The sequence below is a fragment of the Pelobates fuscus genome, chromosome 11 (assembly GCF_036172605.1).
Source record: "Pelobates fuscus isolate aPelFus1 chromosome 11, aPelFus1.pri, whole genome shotgun sequence".
NCBI classification, from domain to species: Eukaryota; Metazoa; Chordata; class Amphibia; order Anura; family Pelobatidae; genus Pelobates; species Pelobates fuscus.
The window spans coordinates 105799030-105824669 of NC_086327.1; the positions used below are offsets into that span (position 1 = coordinate 105799030).

General features: G+C 41.3%; 1 protein-coding gene across 3 annotated transcripts; it reads right to left on the reverse strand.

Annotated features, from left to right (window-relative positions):
* Positions 1-896: 896 nt before the first annotated feature.
* Positions 897-25005, reverse strand: INTS11 (integrator complex subunit 11). 3 transcript variants are annotated; one of them, XM_063436313.1, is made up of 18 exons: positions 24987-25005; positions 23364-23439; positions 21318-21415; positions 20995-21068; positions 19105-19333; positions 18886-18984; positions 18518-18552; positions 14572-14710; positions 14202-14266; positions 9885-10074; positions 9150-9233; positions 8770-8859; positions 8492-8654; positions 5815-5919; positions 4998-5059; positions 3987-4129; positions 3165-3294; positions 897-1103 (listed from the first exon to the last, which is right to left on the reverse strand). In XM_063436313.1, exons 2-18 carry the CDS (start codon positions 23389-23391, stop codon positions 1038-1040), a joined length of 1800 nt encoding a protein of 599 aa, XP_063292383.1. In that variant the 5' UTR covers positions 23392-23439; positions 24987-25005; the 3' UTR covers positions 897-1037. The 3 variants fall into 3 exon arrangements, with proteins under 3 accessions (XP_063292383.1, XP_063292382.1, XP_063292384.1); XM_063436312.1 differs by having other exon boundaries at positions 24940-24997; XM_063436314.1 differs by lacking the exon at positions 24987-25005 and adding an exon at positions 24688-24706.
* Positions 25006-25640: the final 635 nt, after the last annotated feature.

Genomic DNA, 25640 nt, shown 5'->3' on the forward strand with positions numbered 1-25640 from the left:
TTAACTAAGAAGGAACAGTCTTGACAAGTGGGACAACAAAGTATGGCAGCTTCACTTGGAATTGGACCTTCCTTTTTTCCCAACAGGACATATTGGTGAGATCCACCCAAATACAATAGTGTGTACACACTGGAACTGTATATACATTTTTTTCTTTTTTTGTATTTACATTTTTTTCTACTTTTTTCCACTATTGTATATATTTCCTTGCCAGTATTTGTCAATATTCCAGATTTTTGATACTATCAGATCATACTATAGAGTTTAAACATTTACTGTATATCAGTGAGTCAGCTCTTGTAAGGATCTCTTTTTTTACATGTAATCATATTGGTTGCTATAGGATTTATTCGATCTACATTATTTATTTATTCATGTTTTTTTGTATATATTTAAATACTCATGAAATACCTATGAAATCCATTAATTATCAATAATTAAATTCAACTTTATATTCTATTCTATTTTTTGAGTGCAGTATCATTTTTGATCATTATGAGGTTAATGGGCTACCTGGATACTTTGCACCAATACGGATAACAGAGTGCCTGTATATTTGATATTTTTATTATTACAAAGACCACATTGTCAACAGGTACACTGATGTGTAAAAAAGCTATTTATTTAAAAAAAAAAAAAAAAAGTATATATGCCTATAACACAAATAGAAAGCAGTGTAGATCCACACTGTTCAATTTAAGTAGACATTTTCCACATTTGTTTTGCATTTCCAGAGTCGTCCAACCAAGAGCTATATACACACACGCACACACACACAATGTCAGATGTCCAGAGGGTGCTACGATAAAACATTTACAGAACTATTTTATGCACCGTCATGTAACCACCTTAGCATCTTTGTACAGAACAATTTCTTTGTTTTATGCACCGACATGTAACCACCGTAGCATCTTGTATATTAGCTGATGTGAGGCTAGATACGGTCCAAGACACAGACATGGATTCCTGAGAACTACAGGAGCTGAAAAGCCGCCAGAGCACATTGCAGGTTTCTGTTTTAGTAGACCAGGAGTAGACTAACTTGTTCCTTGGGGAAGGCCTTTCTTCAGTAGGGAGGTTAGAAAACTCCCCAGCTCTTCATCCTGGTTTAAAACAACAACAACAAAAACATTACAAATTAAATCAACATTTACAAAACATTTTCTGCCTGAAAGTGAAGAAAATCCCAAAAATTTAACTTGGAAAACACCTGAAAGACCGAAACAACTCTACTTTATGAATTTAAAAAAAAAAAAAATTCCAGATCTGCTTTTATTTCTTCTAATGTTAAATCTGGATTGTTTTTTTTGGTTTTTTTTACAAGCATGCACCCACCCCCCCCCCATCTATAATTTCATGTAGGTCCCCGTGGTGATGCCAAAACAGCTCTGATACATTGAGGCATGGACTTCACAAGACCTCTAAACAGGTCATGTGGTATCTAGCACCAATACATTATCTGTATATCATTTAAAGGACCACTATAGGCACCCAGACCACTTTAGCTCAATGAAGTGGTTTGGGTGCCAGGTCCCACTAGTTTTAACCCTGCAGCTGAAAACATAGCGGTTTCGAAACGGCTATGTTTACACTGCAGAGTTAATCCAGCCTGTAGTGGCGGTCTCCCGGACAGCCACTAGAGGCCGCTTCCGCGATTTACACTGAGTAAATTGCACTTATCTGATGCTGGACGTCCTCAGAGTCCAGTGTCAGATAAGATCCCCATAGGAAAGCATTGAGTAATGCTTTCCTATGGGCGGGTCTGAATGCTCGTGCGCCTCTGGCTTCGCATTCGGCTCCACTCAGGAGCGGACGTCAGCAGGGGAGAAATGGTCACCAGCGCCGAGGGAGCCCGGTGCTGGCTTAAGGCAAGTTTAACCCCTTCAGGGCCGAGGGAGGGGGGGTTTGTGTCCATGAAGGGGTGTCCATGGTCTGCAACAACCTCTGGGGCGGGGGGAGGAAGAGAAAGAGGGAAATAGAGTAAAGACCGATATAGTTATATTATATACACATCTCTATCTTCATTTTAAAAATGGAAACCGTGTAGGATGGGAAGCAGGAGCAGATAATAGACTTGCAAATAGCAACAACTGACCCTGTATAAAAAAACCATAACACAACCTACCAAGTGGTCCAAGTGCTCCTTCAATGACAACCATATACTGGGCCAAACATTTTCCATGCACGTAAAGGGGCAGTGTAAGCATAACCACTATATGCATAGTCCTTATGATGTTAGTAGGCTATAGACAAAAAGACCCAACTGTGCCAAAGTGTATTTATTCTCTTCATCAGATGGACAAAGAAGGTCTCCAAGACAGCCACAGCCGAACTCCTGTTCACTGGGATATTCCACTTCTGCATTAAAGGACCACTCTAGGCACCCAGACCACTTCAGCTTAATGAAGTGGTCTGGGTGCCTGGTCCATCTAGGATTAACCCTTTTTTCTATAAACATAGTAGTTTCACAGAAACTGCTATGTTTATATTAGGGTTAATCCAGCCTCTAGTGGCTGTCTCATTGACAGCCGCTAGAGGCGCTTGCGTGCTTCTCACTTTGAAAATCACAGTGAGAAGATGCCAGCGTCCATAGGAAAGCATTATAAATGCTTTCCTATGAGACTGGCTGAATGTGCGCGCGGCTCTTGCCGCGCATGCGCATTCAGCCGAAGAGGAGGAGGAGAGCTCCCCGCCCAGCGCTGGAGAAAGAGGTGAGTTTAACCCCTTCCTCTCCATCTAGCCCGTCGGGAGGGGGACTCTGAGGGTGGGGGCACCCTCAGGCCACTATAGTGCACGGAAAACAAGTATGTTTTCCTGGCACTATAATGGTCCTTTAACAATATCAATTTCCGACTGCCAAGAACGCCATTCAAACAGAGGGAATCGATATTGCTCATGCAGAACTGGAACTTTTCATATTAGCAAACTACCAAGAATTTGTCATGGTTTGGACTGTGATTCGGAATACGGAACTCACAGTCTAATTCACCAGAACCACTACAATGGAATGGAATGGGTATAGTGCCTAGACTGCTCATTTAAAAAGGAATATATTTTTAAATCCCCAGAGTATATATATATATACTGTTGACAAGTCGGAAAAAGCACGTAAAGCAATCACAATTTAAATTAAATTATCTGTGCAAGTGTAAAAATAGATCAACCTGATAGGTCCAGGATATAAGGAGAACCTTTGTTGCTGAATCATCTGAGTGAGTTGACACTTGAAGAAGAATAGATTCCACCATGATAGATCCATCAGGCAGCTGCTGTACATTTCGATCTTTAAGTACACTGCAGAGAAAGTGCAATTTCATTATTAGTGGAAGACCAAATGGATAGGAATAAGACACCGTCTACATCTACATTTTTCTAGTCAGGTGCCAAAAAGTTTGAGGTGAGATCAAAACACAATAAAACACCCCACAGTGCAAATAGAAGAATTAATGTTGTGCTTCGCCGGCATATCTCAAGTTAGATGTTGGAAAGACACCATTGGACACAAAAACGTTAAAAAAAAAAAAAAAAAAAAAAAAGATTCCTTAACAATCCCAGAGTTCCCAGCTGAATATGCAAATGAAATGAGCACAGACGGGCATGTTTCAGACTTCATACTGCATATACCCTTAGTACTGGAAGCTGTATTAAACACAACTTTTATTTTATTTTTTAACCATAGCATGGGTTGTGATCCAAAAGAACAAATAATCAGCCATTGACATTAGTTTTTACCTGGTTCGTCTCATCAGTAGGATGCCAGTTCTGGTCTGGAAGTTGAAGTCTCTCAGAGTATATAGCTAGGTGTTTCAGTGCCCAGGGGGACTTTCCAAAGTCCAATTTAAAATATGCAGGTGATGCACAACAGTAATTTTTCTATTTGCACTTTGGGGAGTTTTTATTTTTTGTTTGTTCTAACCACAAGCTTTTTGGCACTTCAGCTAGGAAAGTTTGTTTTCATTTCATATTGGCCTGGGTCTCAGAGTTACCTTTTTAGATGAGTATATATCCGCGTTACAGTCTCTGGTTCTTTGTGTGCATCTTGAATGTGCAATCTGCAGGTGAATCGAAGCTGGTGCTCCCCGATGCCAATCTCTTTCAGAGCCTGCTCCGGTGAAACTAGGCGCAAAGTCTTCAGAGAGACAAGATCTCTTACTTTGTATACAAAGCGCATTCTTACACTAGTTTAAAGACATCTTACGGTGTGTACAGAATAAAGGATAAATGTAGATAACCTTGTGTTGAGTACATGAGGAAAGTGTTGCATGTGTGTTTTAGTGCAGTGTCACAGTAAGAGACATAGTTTGTATACTTGAAACCCGGGCCAAATTGTATGTCGCCAGCCAAGAATGGTTTCTTAGGTGTTTTATGCACTCCTTGCATCTTACCCACCCCTGGTGTCTCTTATGCCCCATCATGGCTTCTATCCCTTGTGCCTCTTACCCATCTCCTTTCTTTATACCCCCTAGTCTTACACCCACTGTGTCTCTTACACCCCCCTTCTATCTCCTACACCCCTTGTGTCTCCTAAGCCCATTGTGTCACTTATCCCATGTCTCCAATACCCTCTCCTCCTTGTATCGATTACTTTTCTGTAGCGTTGAAAAAACAGTTTGCATGGAGTGGCAAGTGGTTGCTCTGTGCCCCCTCCTCCAACCGGTCACTAGCGGCAGACTTCCTCCCTCGCACTTAGTACACCACTGGCCAAAGTACTGCTTCCTATTGAGGACTTAACACATCCATGTTATAGTAAGGGGCTCAGAGAGTGGAGCCAAACTGGGTGTTTTTAATTAATGGAGAGGGGGAAAAAATAAAATATCCCCCTTCCCCTCCTCATGATGCTCTGTAGGAATATTGGTTACTCTATTTTCCTGTAGTATTCCTTTAAAAGCTATCAATCTCTGACACTATCAAAGCTCATACTTGAGAGATGTTTGTAATGGATTAACATCAAGGGTAAATTCTCTGGTAGCACCTTGCTGATAAGCATCCTTACTTACATTATCCTTCATTATAAGCATCCCATGCATCAGTCTAGGTTTCTTGCAGTCTGGTCCAAAGCCTAAAGGTTAAATAGGAGAAAACTTGGATGAAGGAAACACAAACTCACTACTCACAGATGTTTATCCAATTGCAGTTTAAATACTTGAAAAAAACATAACATACAGGGACATAATTTCTAATTAGTGGGGTAATAGCCGCTTGATCCAAGGAGACATCTGACTGCTATTTTGGGGTCTAGAAGGAATTTTTTCCTAGTTTGTTGCAAAATTGGAAGTGCTCCAGACTGGGTTTTATGCCTTCTTTTGGATCAACAGCAAAAACATATGTGAGGAAGGCTGAACCTGATGGACCAAGTCTCTTTTCAGCTATGTAACTACAACAGTAGACATTAACAAGAGCTATCTGCTCAGAATGTATTCATTGTCAGGGTGTCAACATACAGCAAAAACAGTCTCATCTGTAAACGCACCGGTCACAATGTTCGTTACCTATGTTTTGTTTAGATAGAATGCAATTTCTTTTGATATATTGCTGTATTGGAAAATTGATAGCTACTACATGGTGTTTTCGTCTAAAATTGTTCTATGTCCGCTTTTAACACTACTTTAAAAAAAAAATAAAAAAAAAAAAACACCCGCGGCTTCATAACGAATTCTCAAGAAAGTGAGATTTGCTTTTTAAAAGGAAAACACAGTTTGTGTTACCCAGCACTTGGCTTAGCACATCTTGCAAGAAGGAAAGAGAAAACTATACGATTTCCTAGATTTAAAAGCAAGGAGCAAGACCGGTTGGATACGGATCTGACAAACTCACTCTGTGCACTCTCTTTCAGGAGGTTCAAAGAGATATCCACTGGTATGTTTGGGTTTGTGCTGATGGTGGAGGTCTCTCCATTGCATGGCATGAAACATGTAATTCCTGCGGAGAAAGCACACAACGCAAAGAATAACTTCTAAAAATAAACATCTTGTACATTACAACTGGAGAGGCATATGGTGGGGATGGACAAATGGTGGAAAATTTAGACCAGTAACTAAAAATGAAAATAGAGTTGGACATTTTCCCCTTATCTGGCTTTTTTTTTTTTCTTCTAAAATGTTCATGTCAAGTCTACACAAATCCCAACTTACAGGGCTATTTACTTAAATGAGAATTCAAAGTGAATTTCAAATGAAATGAACTTAGAGAATTATATGAGTTTGGCTATTTTCTCCTTCAAATTAGAAATCTGCTTAGAATTCTCAATTTAATAACATACCCGGTTAGTGAATAACCTCTTAGGAGAATGTTATGCAAGAATGTTTGTAGAGTGATGAAATGTGCAGGGTTCAAGAAGTTGCCGACTTATATAACAGCTGAACAGCACAGATGGTATGGTTTAGTGCTAGAAGGAAAATCCATATGAGAAAGACTCTGCACATTGAGAGGACAGACAGCAAGAATCAACCAGGGTGAAAATCATATAATATAAATGTTGATCTATCTACTCTAGTGCGCTTACGTAAATTGTCACATATTACATGTTCAGTACAAAAGAAGATCCAGCGCACTCTCTTATCCCTGATCACAAGCACATAAATAAAGCACATTCTGAAAGATTACTGAAAATAAGGTAGAAGGGAAAATAACATTAACTTTTAAAGATATCTGTCTCTAGCCAAGATCTGTGTCCTGCTTTCAACTCCGCAAAGCTGGTGCCCCAGGCCAATTCCCACTTCTCACGTTTAAAGGAAACATTGCATTACTGGTGGAACTGAAGCAGATCATGGCTTCTGACAAAGCAATATTGAAAGCCTAAGCGGTTATCATAGGGGTAATATAAGCGGTGTAAGAGGACCTGGCAGATATTAAAACCTAGAATGCCCCAAATATATCCTTCTTGACCCGTGTGCATGGGACACTAGCCGTCTGGATGCAATACTGGACTGGCCGGAGGACAGAAAAGGGCGGAATCATTTTTGATTTAGAAGCTTCTCTTAAGAAGTAGCTTGTAGCAATCCCTTACAGTTTTATTTGAAGATCAATGCACACCGCACTGCCACCCTTCACAACGCGAGTTTAAAAAGTCCTATTTTGGATTTCAAAATCCCCTGGGGGTCCAACATTGGATACATGTGAAAGCAAACTAAAATGGGGAACGGTCACTTCCCAAAATGTGAAAACTAAAATTAAAAGCAGAAATTCCCACCCTCTTTATTCTGCAACTGGTCACCTAAAGTTTAGCCCTCTGACATTATAAACACCTGGCATTCAGCCCAGAGAAATCATACACAGAAGGAGAAAATAAACAATGCTTCTATTCCTCCTTATCATTAGCAATGTTTGCCCTGGGACTACCTCCCCTAAACTGGATTATATTGTGAATCTTGTAAAGGGACACTATAGTCACCATGAACAACTACAGTTTAATGTAAGGTACTGGTGTCCACAGCCCGTACCTACAGGCTTTTCAATGTAAACATTGCCTTTTCAAAAAAATGCAGTGTTTACATTGCTGCCTAGTAACACCTCCACTGGCAGTCACCAAGATGGCTACTAGAGGTGCTTCCTGTACCAACGTTCAGCGGCTCACGCTCTGCATGGAGATGCTGAACGTTCCCCCATAGAGATGCATTGATTCAATGCATCTCTTTAAGAAGATGATGACTGGCGCAGTGCAGCGTTTTTCTGTGCAAGCGCAATAACCTGCTATAGCTTTCCTATGGGTAAAGCATTGAATTAACTGAAATCAAGATTGTGATCTCAGCCACGGAGTCAGAGCCAGCCATGGCGATACCGGTGCGGCGTGGGAGAACAGGGGAGACAATCACCTTTTTATTGAGATCCGAGGGGGGCTAGAAACCTAAACAGCAACTTCTGGACCATAGTGTTAGGAATACATGTTTGTATTCCAGACACTACCGTGTTCCATTAATATAAATTATAACTGCAGTTCTAAGCCAGTCCATCTGGCCCAGACAGAGTAGGGGTTCCCACAAGTGTACAGGTTAGGATTTAATTTATTTATTATATTATACTTCTTTGGCAAGTTATGATTTGGTCAAGTTCATGGTTTCCTACATTTAGGAGACCTGGAATGAGGCATTCCTTTTGTGTGCTCAATCAAACTAATATCAATCCAATATACTAGAAATGGTATTTTAGTTACAGAAATAAATTCCGTGTATCATGTGACGATATGTATATATTCACGCGCACCATTTCTGTAACCCAAAATATTTAGGGAGAAAATAAATTAAAAAAAATAAATCCCATAAAACTGGACATCTGGGCCACCCAATGGCCATCACTGAAACCCTTCTGTGATCTTGCTGAAAGAAAAGAAAACATCTACCATTCTTTCAAAATATAGCAAGCTGGAAGTTACTTGCCACATGCCGAGAGGATTAGTGTTAAGCAGCCCAGTTTGATAATTGTTCCATTTACTGCATAGGCTTCACATAGTCTGGGCAAATGGCAGAGGGTAATCTTATTGCAAACAAGCACTCACGAAACTCTTGCTCTATTTTCTGTTTCAGAAACTCCATCTTTTTGGCCTCTCCGTGTACCAGTAGCACATTCTGTGGTTCTGCCTGACGAATCAGCTGCATAATTCCTTTAGCATCAGCGTGGGCACTGAAGGACATGTATTCCACCTGCATTTTAACTTCCAGCTAATGAAAAAAAGAGGATGGAAAAACAAACAAACAAAAAAAAAACATTAGAGACTACATTTGCTAAATAGAGCCATAAAGTATATTGTAGGACCTTGAAATCAATGGAGCTCACCGTCTGCCTGCCTTCCATTTCTAACTTGCGTTGACCACTGAGGATTTTATGACCCACTGTGCCTTGTACGCAATAACCAGGCATAATCACCTGCAAGGGGAAAACAAAGCTAGTCATCTTACAAAAAGTCTATGCAATCTGAAAAAAAGATAGAAAGAAAAAACGACCCAGCTTCCCCCAAGACCCAGAAACATTACACCAAAGAATGAAATCTAAAACACGTAAGCCCCTTTAAGGCAGTCTTAGCACTTTTAGAACACAGACATCTTGCTTTTGCTCTGTAAAGAACAACAAAGAATCTCAGATATTTGTCAAGATTCTTTTTTTTTTTTTTTTTTTTTAAACAGCGCTCATCCACTGATTATCAAAAGGGGACTCACCATGTTTTTTTCATTTCCTGCCCATTTGCGGAAGATTTGCAGGGACTGACCAGCATGCAGCATTCCTGGGGTTGCAAACACCACCTAGTAGAAACAAACTAAACAGGTTATTTTCTCAACAATTCTAGTTAGAAAACAAGAAATTTAAAGCAAAGACATAGGAGCAGGCACAGTTGGCCTTCCCAGTACTAATAAAACAAACAAACAAAAAAAAAAAAAGACATGCGCAGGCTATACAAATCTACAGCTTGCTGTAGTGAAGCGTTTAAATTGCATACATGTGGGGGAGCACAATCACTTCTGATACCACCTTTCACAAGACGGAAGGAGCAATCAGGAAAATGATAAATGTAGTTCCTGCCTGCCAAGTCCTGGGCTACATGTCCATAAATGTCTGATTGGCAGTTCTAGCATCACTGGTCCTTGAATCTAAATTATTAGTCTAGATTTAACATCACTTCCAAATTATTGCAGTCTACTTTTGATGAATATATTTTTGAAACACCACACTAAAAAGTGAAAAAAAAAAAAGCAACATCATATTTTTATGTCTGAGTCTTATGACTTCTTTGTTTTAGGTGTGGCATTTGTGAACGAAAAGTGTGCATTACACAGAATGTTCAATGTTCAATCAATCTAGGTTGGCTGTCACACTGCTTCTGTGTCAGAAAGACACAGGACCACGTACGAACAGCTGCACAATACATGAATTCTGCAAGTCAGATAGCAACCCACCATTGGACCTGGGTTGTCGGCAAAAGCCCTGTCAAAAGCCTTTATGTGCTTAAATTCAAACATGTTCCTCTGTACAAACGTTTTCCTAATCTTCTGGTTGGTCCAAGTGATGAAGAGTTTGTAGTAATGGTTTGCTTTCTCGGTTAGGCCTGTAGAGAAGTAAATTGGGGCTTTCAGGTTCATCCGCTCCCTGAAAACAGAAACACGTGAATTTCAGTATATAAAAATAATGACTGCGCGCAATTACAAGGAATAAAACACAAATTCATAAACATACAATATGACAGTCTTACATGCACAATGCAAAAACTATTGTAGGGGCTTAGCATCCAGACAGAGTGGTCGTGCTGTACCTCAGCTCCTGCTACACTCTGCATTTTTTGGGGATAATCCCCCCCAAAATCGGCACAATCATACACTGGACGGCTCCTAGCATGACGGGGACACTCGGGGGTATCACCCGATACCAAACTCCAGCCTGTAATCCCACGGAGACCGAGCATCTCGGTCCAAATCAAGCGACTGGTATAGCGACCACGAGCAAACCATGCTAACCTACACACTGCAACATCAGGAAAGCCTAATGCATGGCGCACCCAAGATGGCGGCACACACCTGCGCATATACGCAGCCTTTGCCAGATTTTGGCACAAACTGGAACAAAAGCTTCAAGCATCGATGGCAAACAAGCTACCCCAGCCGGCAGCGAACAGGCTGAACAGACCTCACGGTGTACGGAGAAAGGCAACACCGCAAACACGGCCAGGCCGCAAGCTTGGAGCGGAAAACGCGGGGAAGAAGCGTCCCACTCCGGGCACAGCAACTACCCACAAGATAACCGCACAAGCAAGCAGCCCGCCAAGGTCGGGTGCCAGGAGGGAACTACCTCCACAGCATCAGCCACCCTGCAGGAGGAATGCCCGCCGCTGGCGGCGAAAGAGATCCGGCACCAACTGCACCCGTAATGGGAAGGCCTCGACCTCACAGAGCCATCGAGCCAGTGGTCAGATGATGCCATTCTCAAAGTGGGCCTGGGGCTGGAGGGGGTCCTCGCCCTGTGCTGACCGCTCCGACACTTGGGACTTTTCGATAGGTGCCTTGCCAATGCCGACTGCAGGGGTAGGCTGACTTTCATTAACTCTCACTGCCGCACAGCGGCCTGGACTGCTGCCACGCCACCACAGCTATGCAGTCACAGAGGACTATGTCCTGCAAAAATTTCAAGCCTGACCTCCCTGAGACAGACAACCAATGTTGATGTAATATGTTTTTTACTTCGCAAACTAGCTTGCACAATACTCGCATGCCATATACCTTAATGTTGAACTAGGTCATCCTCCTAATGCGACCTTAAATGTTCAAATACAATGAAAATACCTCTACTCACTGACACTCTAGCAGGCAACACTCATACAGACGCAACCCACTTATGATATATACTCTCATGCCTCAAAGTCCTGCTTAATTGATACCTTTTCACATGTACACTTCATGAATAATTGTTATCCCATGTGAGTAGAGAATGACAGAGAATTAATCATAATTAAAAGTCAGCTAAGGTAGCCTATTGAAGTTAATACTGCATGCTGTAAATTACAACCGTTCATAATGTCTCCCAGAGTTGTGCACTAGCGCAGTTAACTAAGCATAGGTAAACGCTGCTCACTTAACTTACCCAGACGGCACATTTTTTTTAGAGATACCAGACATATGTGAACTACATGTTTTCACCATGATCAACCTCTCTATAAGTAGCTTAACAATGTGCATAATTGGGTTAGCATAACTAACATAACCAGCCTAGTAGCATGTTACACAACAGGGAATTACTGAGCATGCACACCCACCCTATACCAAGCTTGCTCACTTAACCTACTACAACTAGCCAATGTTAAGCGACTTAACCTGCATATTACCTTAACCTGTTTACAAAAGCAACGTTAAACCATAAAACATAAAAAAGAGGTACAAATATAACAGACACACACACATTAACAGGGGCATAAACACACACTGACAGAGACATATACTTTCTCAAACACAAATTTACATTTTTTTATCCACCCAGCCTCCCTACCTTTTGGGAGAGCTGAGTGGACTTTCCCTGGGGTCCAGTGGAGCTGCTCTCTCTTCCTGTGTGAGAGGGAGCAGTTATCTACCATGCAGCTCCTCTCTGCTCCCTGTGATCCCAGGGCCGGAATGACGTCATATTCCGGCTCCTGGCATCACTAAACAGCGCAAGGGAGCAGAGAGGAGCTGCTGGAAGATCACTGCTCCCTCGCACGCTGCCCCAGCCAACAGCCTTGTTGCTCCACTGAGCCGACCGCCTCCATGAAGCCCGGGGCGGCCAGCTACAACGCTCACTCAGCCGGCCACATCCATGAAGCTCAGGGCGGCCTGCTACAACGCTCACTCAGCCGGCCACCTCCATGAAGCTCAGGGCGGCCTGCTTCAACGCTCACTGAGCTGGCCGCCTACATGCTCCCGCGGGTGGTCGGCCGGCTCCATTATTTGCCCAGCCGGGCATTTTAGATAAAAAGCTGACAAATCCCAGGCACCAGGGCCAAATTTTTAGTTGCCCTGGCGACCGGGATTTGTCGAGCCCTGCAGTAGGTTTTGGTCACCATCACCATTTATCTCTTCTTCGTCCAGATGGAGTCCTGCCAACATCATGCACCGATTGACCACCGAGCAAGCAGCAAATCAACTCAAAGCCCATGAAGTCATTGCCTTATTCCAACAGTGAGGCTTACAGGGGACACTAAGCAACATAACCACTACAGCTTGGGGATCTTGGTGTTACAGTAATAATTATGGTGCTACAAGTCTTTATTTGCTAAGGAGATGTTTTCTAAAGAAATGGGGCTCTCCTCAACACTTATAGCTCACACACACTTTCAGCTGCAATTATAATAATATGTTAGTGGAGTTCTCACATTAAATGCAAATCCATCCAACCTGGCATCAAAGATTGGCTGAAAGGGTTGTCTTAACCCCAATTCTCTCCACAAACTATATTCACAATGCACTTTTTATAATCCACAATTATTTTAAGCAATGCTGCACACTGCTGTAGATTTTGAAACCAACACTTTAGTTACAGCGAGGGGGAAAGGTATTTGATCCCCTGCTGATATTGAACGTTTATAATTTTAATGGTGTATTTTAAACAGTGAGAGACAGAATAAGAAAAAAATAAAAATCCAGAAAAAAGGCATGTCAAAAAAAGTTATCAATTAATGAAATAAGTATTTGATCCCCTATCAGCAAGATTTCTGTCTCCCGGGTGTCGAGCTGAGATTAGGAGCACTCTCTTAAAGGGAGTGCTCCTAATCTCAGCTCATTATCTGTATAAAAAGACACCTGTCCACAGAAGCAATAAATCAGATTCCAAACTCTCCATCATGGCCAAGACCAAAGAGGTGTCCAAGGATGTCAGGGACAAGATTGTAGACCTACACAAGGCTGGAATAGGCTACAAGACCATCGCCAAGCAGCTTGGTGAGAAGGTGACAGCAGTTGGTGCAATTTTTCGCAAATGGAAGAAACACAAACACTGTCAGTCTCCATTGGTCTGGTGCTCCATGCAAGATCTCACCTCGTGGAGTTTCAATGATCATGAGAACGGTGAGGAATCAGCCCAGAACTACACGGGAGGATCTTGTTAATCATCTCAAGGCAGCTGGGACCATAGTGGCTCAAGAAGAAGCACGATAAGGTCCTAGAGTAGCCTAGCCACTCTCCACAAATTAATCACATAGAAAATCTGTGGAGGGAGCTGAAGGTTCAAGTTGCCAAACGTCAGAGGATCTGCAAAGAGGAGTGGGCCAAAATCCCTCCTGAGATGTGTGCAAACCTGGTGGCCAACTACAAGAAACGTCTTCTCTAATTGCCAACATGGGTTTTGCCACCAAGTCGAAAGGGTCAAATACTCATTGACATGCAAAACAATTTATAACTTTTTTGACATGAGTTTTTCTGCTATTTGGTCTAATGGTAAAATAAACCTACCATTAAAATTATAGACTGATCATTTCTTTGATAGTGGGCAAACGTTCAAAAACAGCAGGGGATCAAATACTTTTTTCCCCTCACTGTACACAAGTCAAGGACCTGATGAGAAATTCATCTTGGTATTCAACACAACCAACATCTAAGATTAAGGAGTTGTATAAGGTGTATGATGAATCATAGTAGTGGTAGAACACTATGGGATTCAGAAGTACTTCTGTTTTTCATAATAATGTATTTGGTATATAAATAAATGCAGATTGCACTTCGAGACACAAAATGATTAAACCCGGAGAAAATTCTTACCAGAAGGTTTCCAGTAAGATGCAGAGTTCCTGAGCACGTCCTAGAGCGAATACAGGAATGAGAACCTGACAAGAGAAAGATATTACATGATGATGTTTGGGTCTAAAAAGTCCATTTTGACTTGGAGTAATGTCTCCTGCATTAGAATATCCTCTTTAGCAATGCGCGTTTTAAAACCTCTGGCCAGGATTGGCTACTATTGACACCTCTGGTATATCTGAACTGCATTTGCCATGACACAAAGACTGGTTGAGCATCATGGGAAATGTAGTTTACGTACATCTAGAGTTAGTTATCACTGCCTTAAACTGTTCTACCAGCAAAATGAAATTGTATATTTTATACTGCTAAAACATGTAAACGGTGGCACCTTTCCTCCCTTTTCCACGGTTTCATGGACCTTCTTCAAGAAGTCTCGTTCACGGCAACGCTTAGAGTCTCTGATCGTTGTTGCATAAGTGGACTCTGATATAAGCAAATCAGGACGGCACTTGTCAATCCAAGCAGCTCTAGAGGGAAAGAAAACAGGTATTTGTGTAAGAGTCATAAAAACAAATGTCTTTAAAAAATGTTTTTTACTAGATTAAGAGCAACCAAAACTGTGGTTATTTGATTCAGGCTAAGACTGATATGGTCTCCAGTACTGCGTACAATACACCAATGTTCTGTACAATGGTATGAGCACTTCCCTCTTTCTACTGCTAATACCTCTCCCTATACAACCAAGCATTTGGCTAGCATTTCCTGCTGCTTTTTAACATTGTCTGCCTACCTTTAAGTCATCTGAAATTATTACCCCTAAATCCCTTTACTCAGATGTTGAAGTTAGGACTATCAAATATTCTGTACTCTGCCCTTGGGTTTTTACGTCCAAGATGCATTATCTTGCACTTATCCACATTAAATGTCAGTTGCCACAACTCGGACCATTTTTCTAGTTTACCTAAATCATTTGCCATTTGGCTTATCCCTCCTGGAACATCAACCCTGTTACATATCTTAGTATCATCCGCAAAAAGACACACCTTACCATCAAGACCTTCTGCAATATCACTAATAAAAATATTAAAGAGAATGGGTCCAAGTACAGATCCCTGAGGTACCCCACTGGTGACAAGCCCATGCTTTGAATATACTCCATTGACTACAACCCTCTGTTGGAAATATTGGAAAACAAACAAAGATTTATTTTTAAAGCAGTTTATTGATAAGCCTTCTATGTGCAACAGTGTCAAACGCCTTAATGAAATCTAGGTAAGCAATGTCTACTGCACCCCCCTGATCTATTATTTTAGTTACCCAATCAAAAAAAATCAATAAGATTAGTTTGGCATGATTTCCCTGAAGTAAACCCATGTCTCTGGTCTTGAAATCCATGTGATTTTAGATGCTCAACAATCCTATCCTTTAACATGGTTTCCATCACTTTCCCCACTACTGAAGTAAGGCTTACTGGCCTATAGTTGCCCGACTCCTCCCTATTACCTTTCTTGTGAATGGGCACAACATTCGCTAACTTCCAATCTTCTGGGACCACTCCTGTTAATGATTGGTTAAATAAATCTGTTAATGGTTTTGCTAGTACACCACTAAACTCTTTGAATGACTTTGGGTGTATTCCATCAGACCCCATTGACTTATTTGTCTTTACTTTTGACAGTTGAAATAGAACCTCTTCCTCTATAAACTCACATGTAACAAATTACTCATTTGTCCTTTTCCTAACTGAGGCCCCTTTCCTTCATTTTCATCTGTAAATACTGATCAAAAATATCCATTGAGGCAGTCAGCTAGATCTTTATCCTCTTCTACATACCTTCCTTCTTTTGTTTTTAATCCAACCAATGCTGGTTTTACGTTCCTTTTCTCATTCTATGTATCTAAAAAAAAAAAATGTTTTGTCCCTTTTTTTTTTTACTGACTGTGCTATTTTCCCTTCTGTGTGTGATTTGGAAGCTCTTACAACTTGCTTAGTCTCTTTCTGCCTAATCATAGATCTGTCTGTCTATCTTCCTCACTTTTTTATATAATTACTAAATGCTAACTTAGTTTTTTAAAGTTTTGGCCACATCTGCGGAGTACCACAGTGGTTTCTTACATTTTTTGCTTTTACGGATAAGCCTGTTGCAATTTTCTGTTGCCTTCAGAAGTGCCACTTTTAAATAATCCCATTTCTCTTGGACTCAATTTAAACTGCTCCAGTCTGATACCGATATTCTAATTTTAGAAAAGTCTGTTTTTCTAAAGTCTAAAATTTTTGTTTTTGTGTGGTGTGAATCAGTCACTGTTCTTATATTAAACCACACTGACTGATGATCACTGGATCCTAAACTTTCACCTACAGTAATATCTGATACCAAATCTCCATTTGTTAACACTAAATCTAGTATGGCCTCTTTACTAGTTGGCTCCTCAACAACTTGTTTTAGAGACAATCCCAGTAAGGAGAATATGTGTGCTTCTGTCACAAGCAGCTATATTGTTTTTCCAGTTTACATCAGGAAGATTAAAAAGTCCCCCATGATGATAACTTCCCCCGTCATTGTCATTTTAGCCATTTCCTCAACTAGTAGATGATCTAATTTCTATTTGTCCTGGGGGCCTTTAAATCACACCTACACAAGTTACTGTGCGATTAACAAATTCTAGCGCATCCCAAAACGGACTCTATGTTCACCTCACTAACTTTTATTAGGCTACATTTTGTGTTATCATTCACATACAGGGCCACCCCTCCATCTTTCTTGCCTTCCCTGTCTTTTCTATCTAAAGAGTATCCTGGTATTGCTATGTCCCAGTCATTTTTCTCATTATACCATGTCTCAGTAACAGCGACTAAATCTACATTCTCAGTTGCCATTATTGCCACAAGTTCATGGATCTTATTCCCTAAACTGCGAGCATTTGTAGACATGACTAAGCTTATTTTTTAACACTTGCTACAGGCACCTTCTGTCCTTGTTTTGGGGGGCAATTGGATTTATGTTTTATCATCCTTTTGTCCCCTCCCCACTCCTAATTTAAAAACATCCTAGCAAAACCACTGAACTGATCACTGAGAACATTTGTTCCCTTTTGAGAAAGATGCAAACCATATTTTTTGTACAATTTATTTCCATTCCAAACAGAGCTACCATGAGAAATAGAGCCAAACCCTTGCTCCCGACGCCATTCAACAAGTCACAAGTTAAAGCCCCTAATACGCATCCGCCTGTCGTTTTGAGTGTTATGCACAAGCAGAACTTCCGAGAATGATCCTGTGGAAGCAACCTGCCATATATCGTTGGCAAAAACACAAAAAAAATGTCCTTTACCCCTGAAACCTCATTGCGAGCCAAGTCATGTGTCCCAAGATGGACAAGTACATCCAATTCCCCTTCCTGCTTTGCACGCTTACCAATATTACAAATTGGTTTCCTGTCTCTGTGAGCAGTAGCTCCAGGAAGACATCTCACAAGACCAATATTGTCCAGCTCCACACCACTTATGATAGAAAGAAGTTGTTGGTGGGGGATTTTATCAGGCCTCACCATAGTCTCCAAGCCTGTCTCAACAAAACCACTACATTCTGTGCCTGAGCACAGGTGAAATTTTGTGCTTTAGTTAAATATGAACAGGTCATGCCAAGTCTGATCTTGATATGAATCTCCATTATTCTTAGGTCCTAATCAAGTTTAGATAATTTCATCAGAGAACAAGCTGCAGGAATTTAGACTCTCTGGCAATGTTATACAGAAGGAAAAAAAAAAGCCAAAGAATGTATTAGCATTCTGCAGCACTTTACAATCATTTAAAGTGGAAGAGGTAAAGTGGGAGTTGCTCAAATTAGCTTACAATCTATGAGGATTTCCGTTATATATCTGAGGGTCTTAAATTAAAGGGGGTCTCTGACTGTGATTCAAACCTGGAATTCCCAGTTCTAAGGCAGTTCTTGTCCTATGTAAGATCCCCAGAATTCAGCCAGAAAACCCCAAATTCACCCACAACATACGTCACCAGTACAGAATATCACGCACATATTATAAATACCAGCTCAAACAAATGCTCATGCATTTCAGATGCATGCCTTCTCCATACATATTGTAACAGGTGCTGTATGAATACAGAAACCGCTAGCCAGCTAACAAATCCGTAAGAAGAACAATTCTACGAGAACTCTTTAACCAGTGACATGTGTTTATCCCTGCTGGGAAACATTGGCTGGATCAAGTTCCTATAGTTGGTGTTGGTTATTAATGTTAGAAGTGTTTTCAGACCCCTTTTCTATTAATTAACATGACCATCAAAAACAAACATTTCCACTTAAAATATCTTACCCCAAATGTCGATCTGGAGTCATGTTGTAATCACCCTGCAAAAACCAAATTGGGAATGTCAACAAAGCACTAAAGGCATCACCTGTAATGGGCACAGTAACTAGCTTACCCTGCTGCATTTTTGAGACAAAGGAACACTTATGAGAAGATGACAGCCCGTATTTAACCCCTTAAGGACCAAACTTCTGGAATAAAAGGGAATCATGACATGCCACACATGTCATGTGTCCTTAAGGGGTTAAAGAGTTAATTTTTATAAAACATCAGACTTGCAGTCTAGCGGCTAGAGGAAGTGAAATTAGGATGTAGGTTTATTTATAAAAGAAAAGATAGAGGATCCATGAAACTTATAGTGCATTTATACTCACAGTATAAACCACAGACTCTGACCCCACTTTGATCTGAAACATGGCAGCTCCTAAAACATGCCCAGCATAGTACGCCTTTATTTCTAGCTCATCGTCCACCTGAAAAAAAAAACGTATCCAGTTTGTCCAGGGATGCACCAGGCAGAAGATACAAAGCATAGTTACTTACAACATGATTACGACACGTCAGGCACTGGGAAAGTGTACACGTCATCTCACCTGTACAGTCTGATGAAGATTTACAGCCACAACTTTCTTCATGCAATCTTTGATCATCTGTGATGTGAAAAAGTTGGTCTCCCCTTTCTTGTCTACAGTAATCTTCCTGTAATCTTCTAAGAGGATGGGGCATATTGCTTTAGTAGGGTGAGTCATGTAAATGGGGCCATCAAAGCCAACCATTTCACTCATGTAAGGCAGAGCTCCACAATGATCCAAATGAAAATGGCTAATGAATACAAAACAAAAAGATGTGTAACTAGAAGGATCAATTACATCAGATTTATTCTATAAATCTTACATCCCTGCACCCCCATGTTCTTATTTACGTAGCAGGATTCACAAAATGTTACCAATGATCCTTCCTTGTCATCTGATGGCTGCACAAACACAAGCCTGCCCAAATATGTATTCCTAACACCAACATGTTCCTCTGCCCCAGGAGCCCACTGAGCATTGTAAAGGGTTAAATAAAAACAGAATATGAGAACGGACATAAAATTAGAGGTACACAGTAACTTGCCCCTCTGAAAATCCCTGCTCAGGCCTTAAAATAGTTTTAGGGTAAATAAAACTTTATTCACTTACCCGATTCCAGCGCTGAGGTCCCTCTGCGGTAGGTTGCACTCTATGCCAAATCAGCCGATGGGAGGCCTAATATGCATCCATGGCAAGCTTCAGTGTTTTCTTTTGTTTGTTTTTAAAGAGTTTACTCTGACGCTGGATATCCTCATGCAAAGCTTGAGCACGTCAAACTCTCCAGGAAGCACCTCTAGTGGCAGTCTGATTCTCTAAAACTGCAATGTTTTATATTGCAGGACTAGGTGTGACAGAGACACTGCATCCAGATTACTTCAATGAGATTAAGTGGTCTGGGTGCCTATTGTGTCCCTGTAAGTCAAAGATACTCAGAGCACCATAACCACTACAGAGAAACGCCTAATGCAGCCAGACAGTAACCTATCAAAACAGCTCAGAATGGTTTGTCACTTATCTGTCCTTCCAATCTGAATTTGTATGACTTTCATACTGCCAAATTATCACTGCAACTCATACCAAGTTGAGACATTCATTGCAGACATGTATGGATGGTATATGCACATACAGCACTCCAAGAGAAAATTACAAACACATGCATGGACAATTTCTCAATAAGATGCGTGCTTATGTCAGGAGCCGCAAATGAAAGTAAGGTTTTATTTATTTTAAACTTGCCTCCGCTGCTGCAATCACCCAACGAAATGCCGAAATAACATTAACTGGGTTGTAGGAACAAGGAACTGCTACTACTCTGAAAGCAACACGATGTCATCTCATTGAATTGGCTATGGTGCCTGGAGTTTCCTGGCATTGTCCCCCCACCCAGTGTTAAGCAATCTCTTGGCTCCTACTGGAGGTATGGCAAAGGCAGAAATTGCGCACTTCATTTTAGCCATACCAATTCTTACCAACGGTCAGCTGATACTCTCAGCCAATCACAGCCACCTGCTAAGGATAATGCTCTCTCATTATCACAAACAACACAGACAAGATGAGCTGCTAAGGACTTTTGTTTGGAGTCACCCGGCACCATACTTCCAATTTATGTTCGACTGTTTTAATGTCAGACACTGTAACCACTTCAATAAGATGAGGCAGTTCCAGCGCCTGGAGTCCCTTGACACCATGAGATAGTTAGTGTCCCTTTAACTACCTCATAATCAAATTATAAATCACTGTGAAATGTTACATTTTAAGAGAACAGCAACAACAACAAAATACAATTCAATGAATCATTCGTCAGAAAACATAATATTAACAAACAATACACATATACAGCATTCAACCTGCAGCCAGTTAATCCTCAGTGCTGTATCAGAAGATTAGAGCAATGCATAATCTGTTCCCTACCTGATTATTACACAATCCAGTAAATCTGTGAGGCGTCCATTCTGTGTGATGTATGTGAAGTCAGGGAAGCGACGCTAATTAAATGGTGGGGAAAATATAAAAAAAAATTATTAAAACAATGGTATAAGGAACCATGAAAACAGACAAAGTTGCAAGCATTGATGACTTAATTAACTTGTGACTCCGCAATTTTTTTTTTCTTATTTCAGGTCCAACCCCAAGTCTTGTTCTACAGCTATTAATGAGAAGAGATCAGCTGCCTCCTGACTACTCACACAAAGTGTGGTTCTACAGGATTTTATTACAAAATATACAGTGCTCACATCATCATTGAATCCCATGTGCATGCCACAGTCCAGCATTATATTTTTGCCTCTAATGGACACCAGTATACAGCTGCGTCCGACATCCTGACCAGCACCTGTTTGAGAGAAAGGTTAATCTGGTGAGTTTGAAAAGTAATATATAAAACAAACAAAGCAAAGAAACTATATAACCGTAAAAATATACCCCGATACAAGCGATTAACCTCACTTGACATTAAAATATAAAATCGTATTGAAAACGGTGCGTTGAGGCATGGTCCTGAACTCACTTCTATATAAAGACAATTGTCATTGTAAAAATTTGAACATTATTAATCTGCAGATGGCAAAAACACAACAAAAGTATACAACAATGCCAGTTCGTTGTAAGAATTGTTTGATAGAAATCAATATAGACATAAGCAAGGAAGATTAAAAAGGAAGTCCAAGCACCAAAACCAATACACCCTGTCCGATGACACTAGTCCACTCTAAGATGCAAAACAGTTTTCAAATTATTTGGAACATGCCTATCTCCTCCAGGTACTGGTGGTACTTCCATTATTCTGGATATTGTTAAAGCGAAAGTTCCCATTTCACTTTAACTAAATCAATTTTGTCTCAGTTCAGACATCATTGTCAGAAACCTCAAGAAACCCAGAAGTACTGTTATTTAGTCAAAGGTCAAGCTGTTCGGAAATGGTTTATCTATATACATTGGGCGGCACCAGGGAACTCCTGTAGTCGTTATGGTGCTTAGACTATCCCTTAAAATGTGTTTAGCTAGATAACAAATATAAAAAGGAAAATGCAAGGAGCTTTTTATAGTTAGACTGAAGGCCAAGTACCCACATTATCAATTATTTTGTTTAATACCAGCATTACCTTAAAGAACCACTATAGGCACCCAGACCACTTCAGCTCAATGAAGTGGTCTGGGTGCCAGGTCCTGCTAGTGTTAACCCTGCAGCTGAAAACATAGTTTCAGAGAAACTGCTATGTTTCACTGATTTTTAATCCAGCTTCTAGTGGCTGTCCCACCGAGAGCCGCTAGAAGCACTTCCGCAATTCTCACTGTGAAAATCACAGTGAGAAGACGCTGGACGTCCATAGGAAAGCATTAAGAAATGCTTTTCTATGGGCTATTTGAATGCGCGCACGTGCATTCTGAGATGACGTCGGCAGGAGGAGAGTTCCCCAGCACCGAGGGAGCCTGGCGCTGGAGAAAGGCAAGTGCCTGAAAGGGTTTTAACCCTTGTATATAGCCTGCCGGTCTCATTTAATATACAGAGCATTTCAGAGCTCATACCATTATAAGTGCTTTATGGGCAGAGCAAGGGTTTCTGGGTTTTGTATTTCAGCTTTCTACTGTACAACATTAACTAAACTACTATTCACAGAAACCCAAGTGAAGCTGTTTTACCACAGTACTTTTCTAAACTAATTATTCTTGAAAGGATCACTGTAAACCATCATAAATTTGCATCACTGCAAAGGTTATGGTGCAGAAAGTACTCTACATCTACCCTACTTGTCCAGAAAAGCCTAAAAGCTATACTGACTGGTTTAAAAATAAATTCCAAAAATACTGCAGATATCGAAGACGGTCCCCATTCACATTCCGGCATCAAATTACATTTTTTATTTGATCTTTGAGCATAATGAGAGGCTACTGAGTGGTAGAGATTTTTTTTTGTGGACGTGGAGAGGACTTGCCTTAGTTATATTATTAAATAATATGCACAATATAAAAAGGGACCGAGGCCAATTCTTGCAGTTATACAAAAAAAAAAAAAAAACTATAAATTAACTTCCACATGGCATCAAAATTATGTGGGTGCCAGTAGTGTCACCTTTAAAAAGTTAAAAACAGTTTTGATGCTTGAATAATGATGCAAATATTAGAATCCTTGAAATTCAATTTTTAGTACTTAAAAAAAAAATAAAGACACTAATTCACATAAATAAACCATTCACCCATTAACAACAGCTTAAACCTTGAGGAGAAGAGCATTTAAATGGTTGTATGTTGCACATATAAAAACACTGGGCTGGTATTCTTACCTAAAGGGGTAACCTTGATTTCAGGCATCCTGTGTTTAAGTAGATTCTGTGGCAGGTTCACAGATGCTCAAATAATCTGCATTCAGAACAATAAAGTGAGGAGAAAAATAAAGATCTTTACTAAGCATTATTATTGTGTGGTTCACAGCTTTAAAAAAAGAGTTAATAAATTAAGTGTAGATTCTATCGGTTTCCATACATAAACTGCACCTATCCATACCGGTTTCAGGCAATTTCAAGTATTCACTTGAATGTTACCTTACGACCATGTTTATAATATGACCCTTTATTCTTTGGGTGTCTGATTATTCCTGTCATTAATCGGGTGTTTGCAGGACCGTATTTGTGTTTTATTTTCATATATTACTATCTCATGGGTGCTGTGGGCAATTAGGTCATTAAGGAAGTGAGGAGGGCGTTAATGATTTTACTGTACTTGAAGAATTGTTGAGTAGTTCCAAACGCGTTGAGGTTTCTCTTTTTTGTTTCTGGGTTTTCTTTTCGGTACCCACCCCACTGTGTTTTGCAGTATGGAAACCATATGAATTGTTGCTCTTTAACTTAAATCTATTTTACCAAAAAAAACAGATACGAGAATATGTTCCCGATATTTTCACGACTGCGGTTGTCCTATATCAGTTACTGCAGTTTAGAGTCTAACGAATAACCCCACCAGTTGCAAATAGTTGAAAAAGCTTCTGTAACAAATTTAAGAAAAAAAAAAACACAGCCTAAAAAAACAAATATCATCTGGGAGGTATGTTATTATCCAGGACCCATGCGCCCAACAAACAAAATTGCAACAAGATTATTTTCAGCATAGAATAAAATTTCTCAGGCAACGAATTCTGGACATATTACCTTCATTAAAGGACCACTATAGGCACCCAGACCATCTAGGTTTAACCCTGCCTGCGGTAAACATAGCAGTTTCATGACAGCCGCTTCCGCGCTTCTCACTGTGATTTTCACAGTGAGAAGACACCAGCGTCCATAGGAAACCATTGAGAATACTTTCCTATGGACTGACTGAATGCACGCGCGGCTCATGCGCATTCAGCCGATGACGTTGGAAGGAGGAGAGTCCCCAGCACCGAGAGAACCCGGCGCTGGAAAAAAGGTAAGGGGACTAACCCCTTCCTCCCCCTAGAGCCCGGCGGGAGTGGGACCCTGAGGGTGGGGGCACCCTCAGGGCACTATAGTGCCAGTAATACGAGTTTGTTTTCCTGGCACTATAGTGGTCCTTTAATCATATTTCTTATAGGGAAACACTTTACATGCACTTTACATTATAAATAAATATAATCAGCAGAGCATTATTTACCTGCTCCCAAGGAAACATGTTTTGTGTTTAATAGAGCCAGGGTTTATTCACTAAAGTGAGAATTCAAAGTGAATTTCAGATTTAAAGTCGAAATAGCCGAATTAGAAAAAATAATTTGAATGTTGAGAATCAGATCTAATGAGAGTTATTCAGGATTTATATCATAATATAATATAACACAGCCATTCCCCTCCCCGTGTAGTGACCGGCTGCGCCATGTGAGAGCGCACAGCCCGCCATCCCAGCACTTACACAGCCACCAGCAACAACTGCACCCCGGGCAGCGCCATGACACTCACTGCGGACATCGTCATCGTCACAGCCAGCCAATAGCCGCCGCGCTCACATCCAGTCGCTGCATCGGGAGGCGTGGCCCTAAGGAGGCGGGGCTTGTGGCGGGAGCCGCTGAAAGCTCAGCACCGATTGGCCAAGATTTTGTGAAGGTGGGAGCGCGAGCGGCTGATTGGCTGAGTTCGGTTGCTGACGAGGACGGGGGGCGGGGCGCTGAGAGCTGGGCGGGGTTTACAGGTTGGCAGGTACTGCATACGGTAGACAGGTGAGTAGCTGTGCTGGTACCACCATTCCCATAACTCTCAGCCAGCACCCTGCCAGGCAGGGAGATGGTAAGAGGTTATCCAGGACATTCCCACTGCCCATAACCTCTCCAGCCTGCAGGGTGACAGTATGGGCAGGTGGCCCCAGCAGATAGTCTGGGAGCCCGAGGTGGCCCCAGCAGGGAGTCTGGGAGCCCGAGGTGGCCCCAGCAGGGAGTCTGGGAGCCCGAGGTGGCCCCAGCAGGGAGTCTGGGAGCCCGAGGTGGCCCCAGCAGGGAGTCTGGGAGCCCGAGGTGGCCCCAGCAGGGAGTCTGGGAGCCCGAGGTGGCCCCAGCAGGGAGTCTGGGAGCCCGAGGTGGCCCCAGCAGGGAGCCCGAGGTGGCCCCAGCAGGGAGTCTG

Excerpts from the sequence above, each read along its gene's own strand:
- INTS11 (XM_063436313.1), bottom strand. The coding sequence starts at position 23,391 with ATGCCTGAAATCAAGGTTACCCCTTTAG. Across the intron at positions 18,985-19,104 it reads ATCTTCATCAGACTGTACAG|GTGGACGATGAGCTAGAAAT; the intron begins GTGAGATGACGT and ends TTTTTTTTTCAG. Across the intron at positions 8,860-9,149 it reads CAGGAAATGAAAAAAACATG|GTGATTATGCCTGGTTATTG; the intron begins GTGAGTCCCCTT and ends TTCCCCTTGCAG.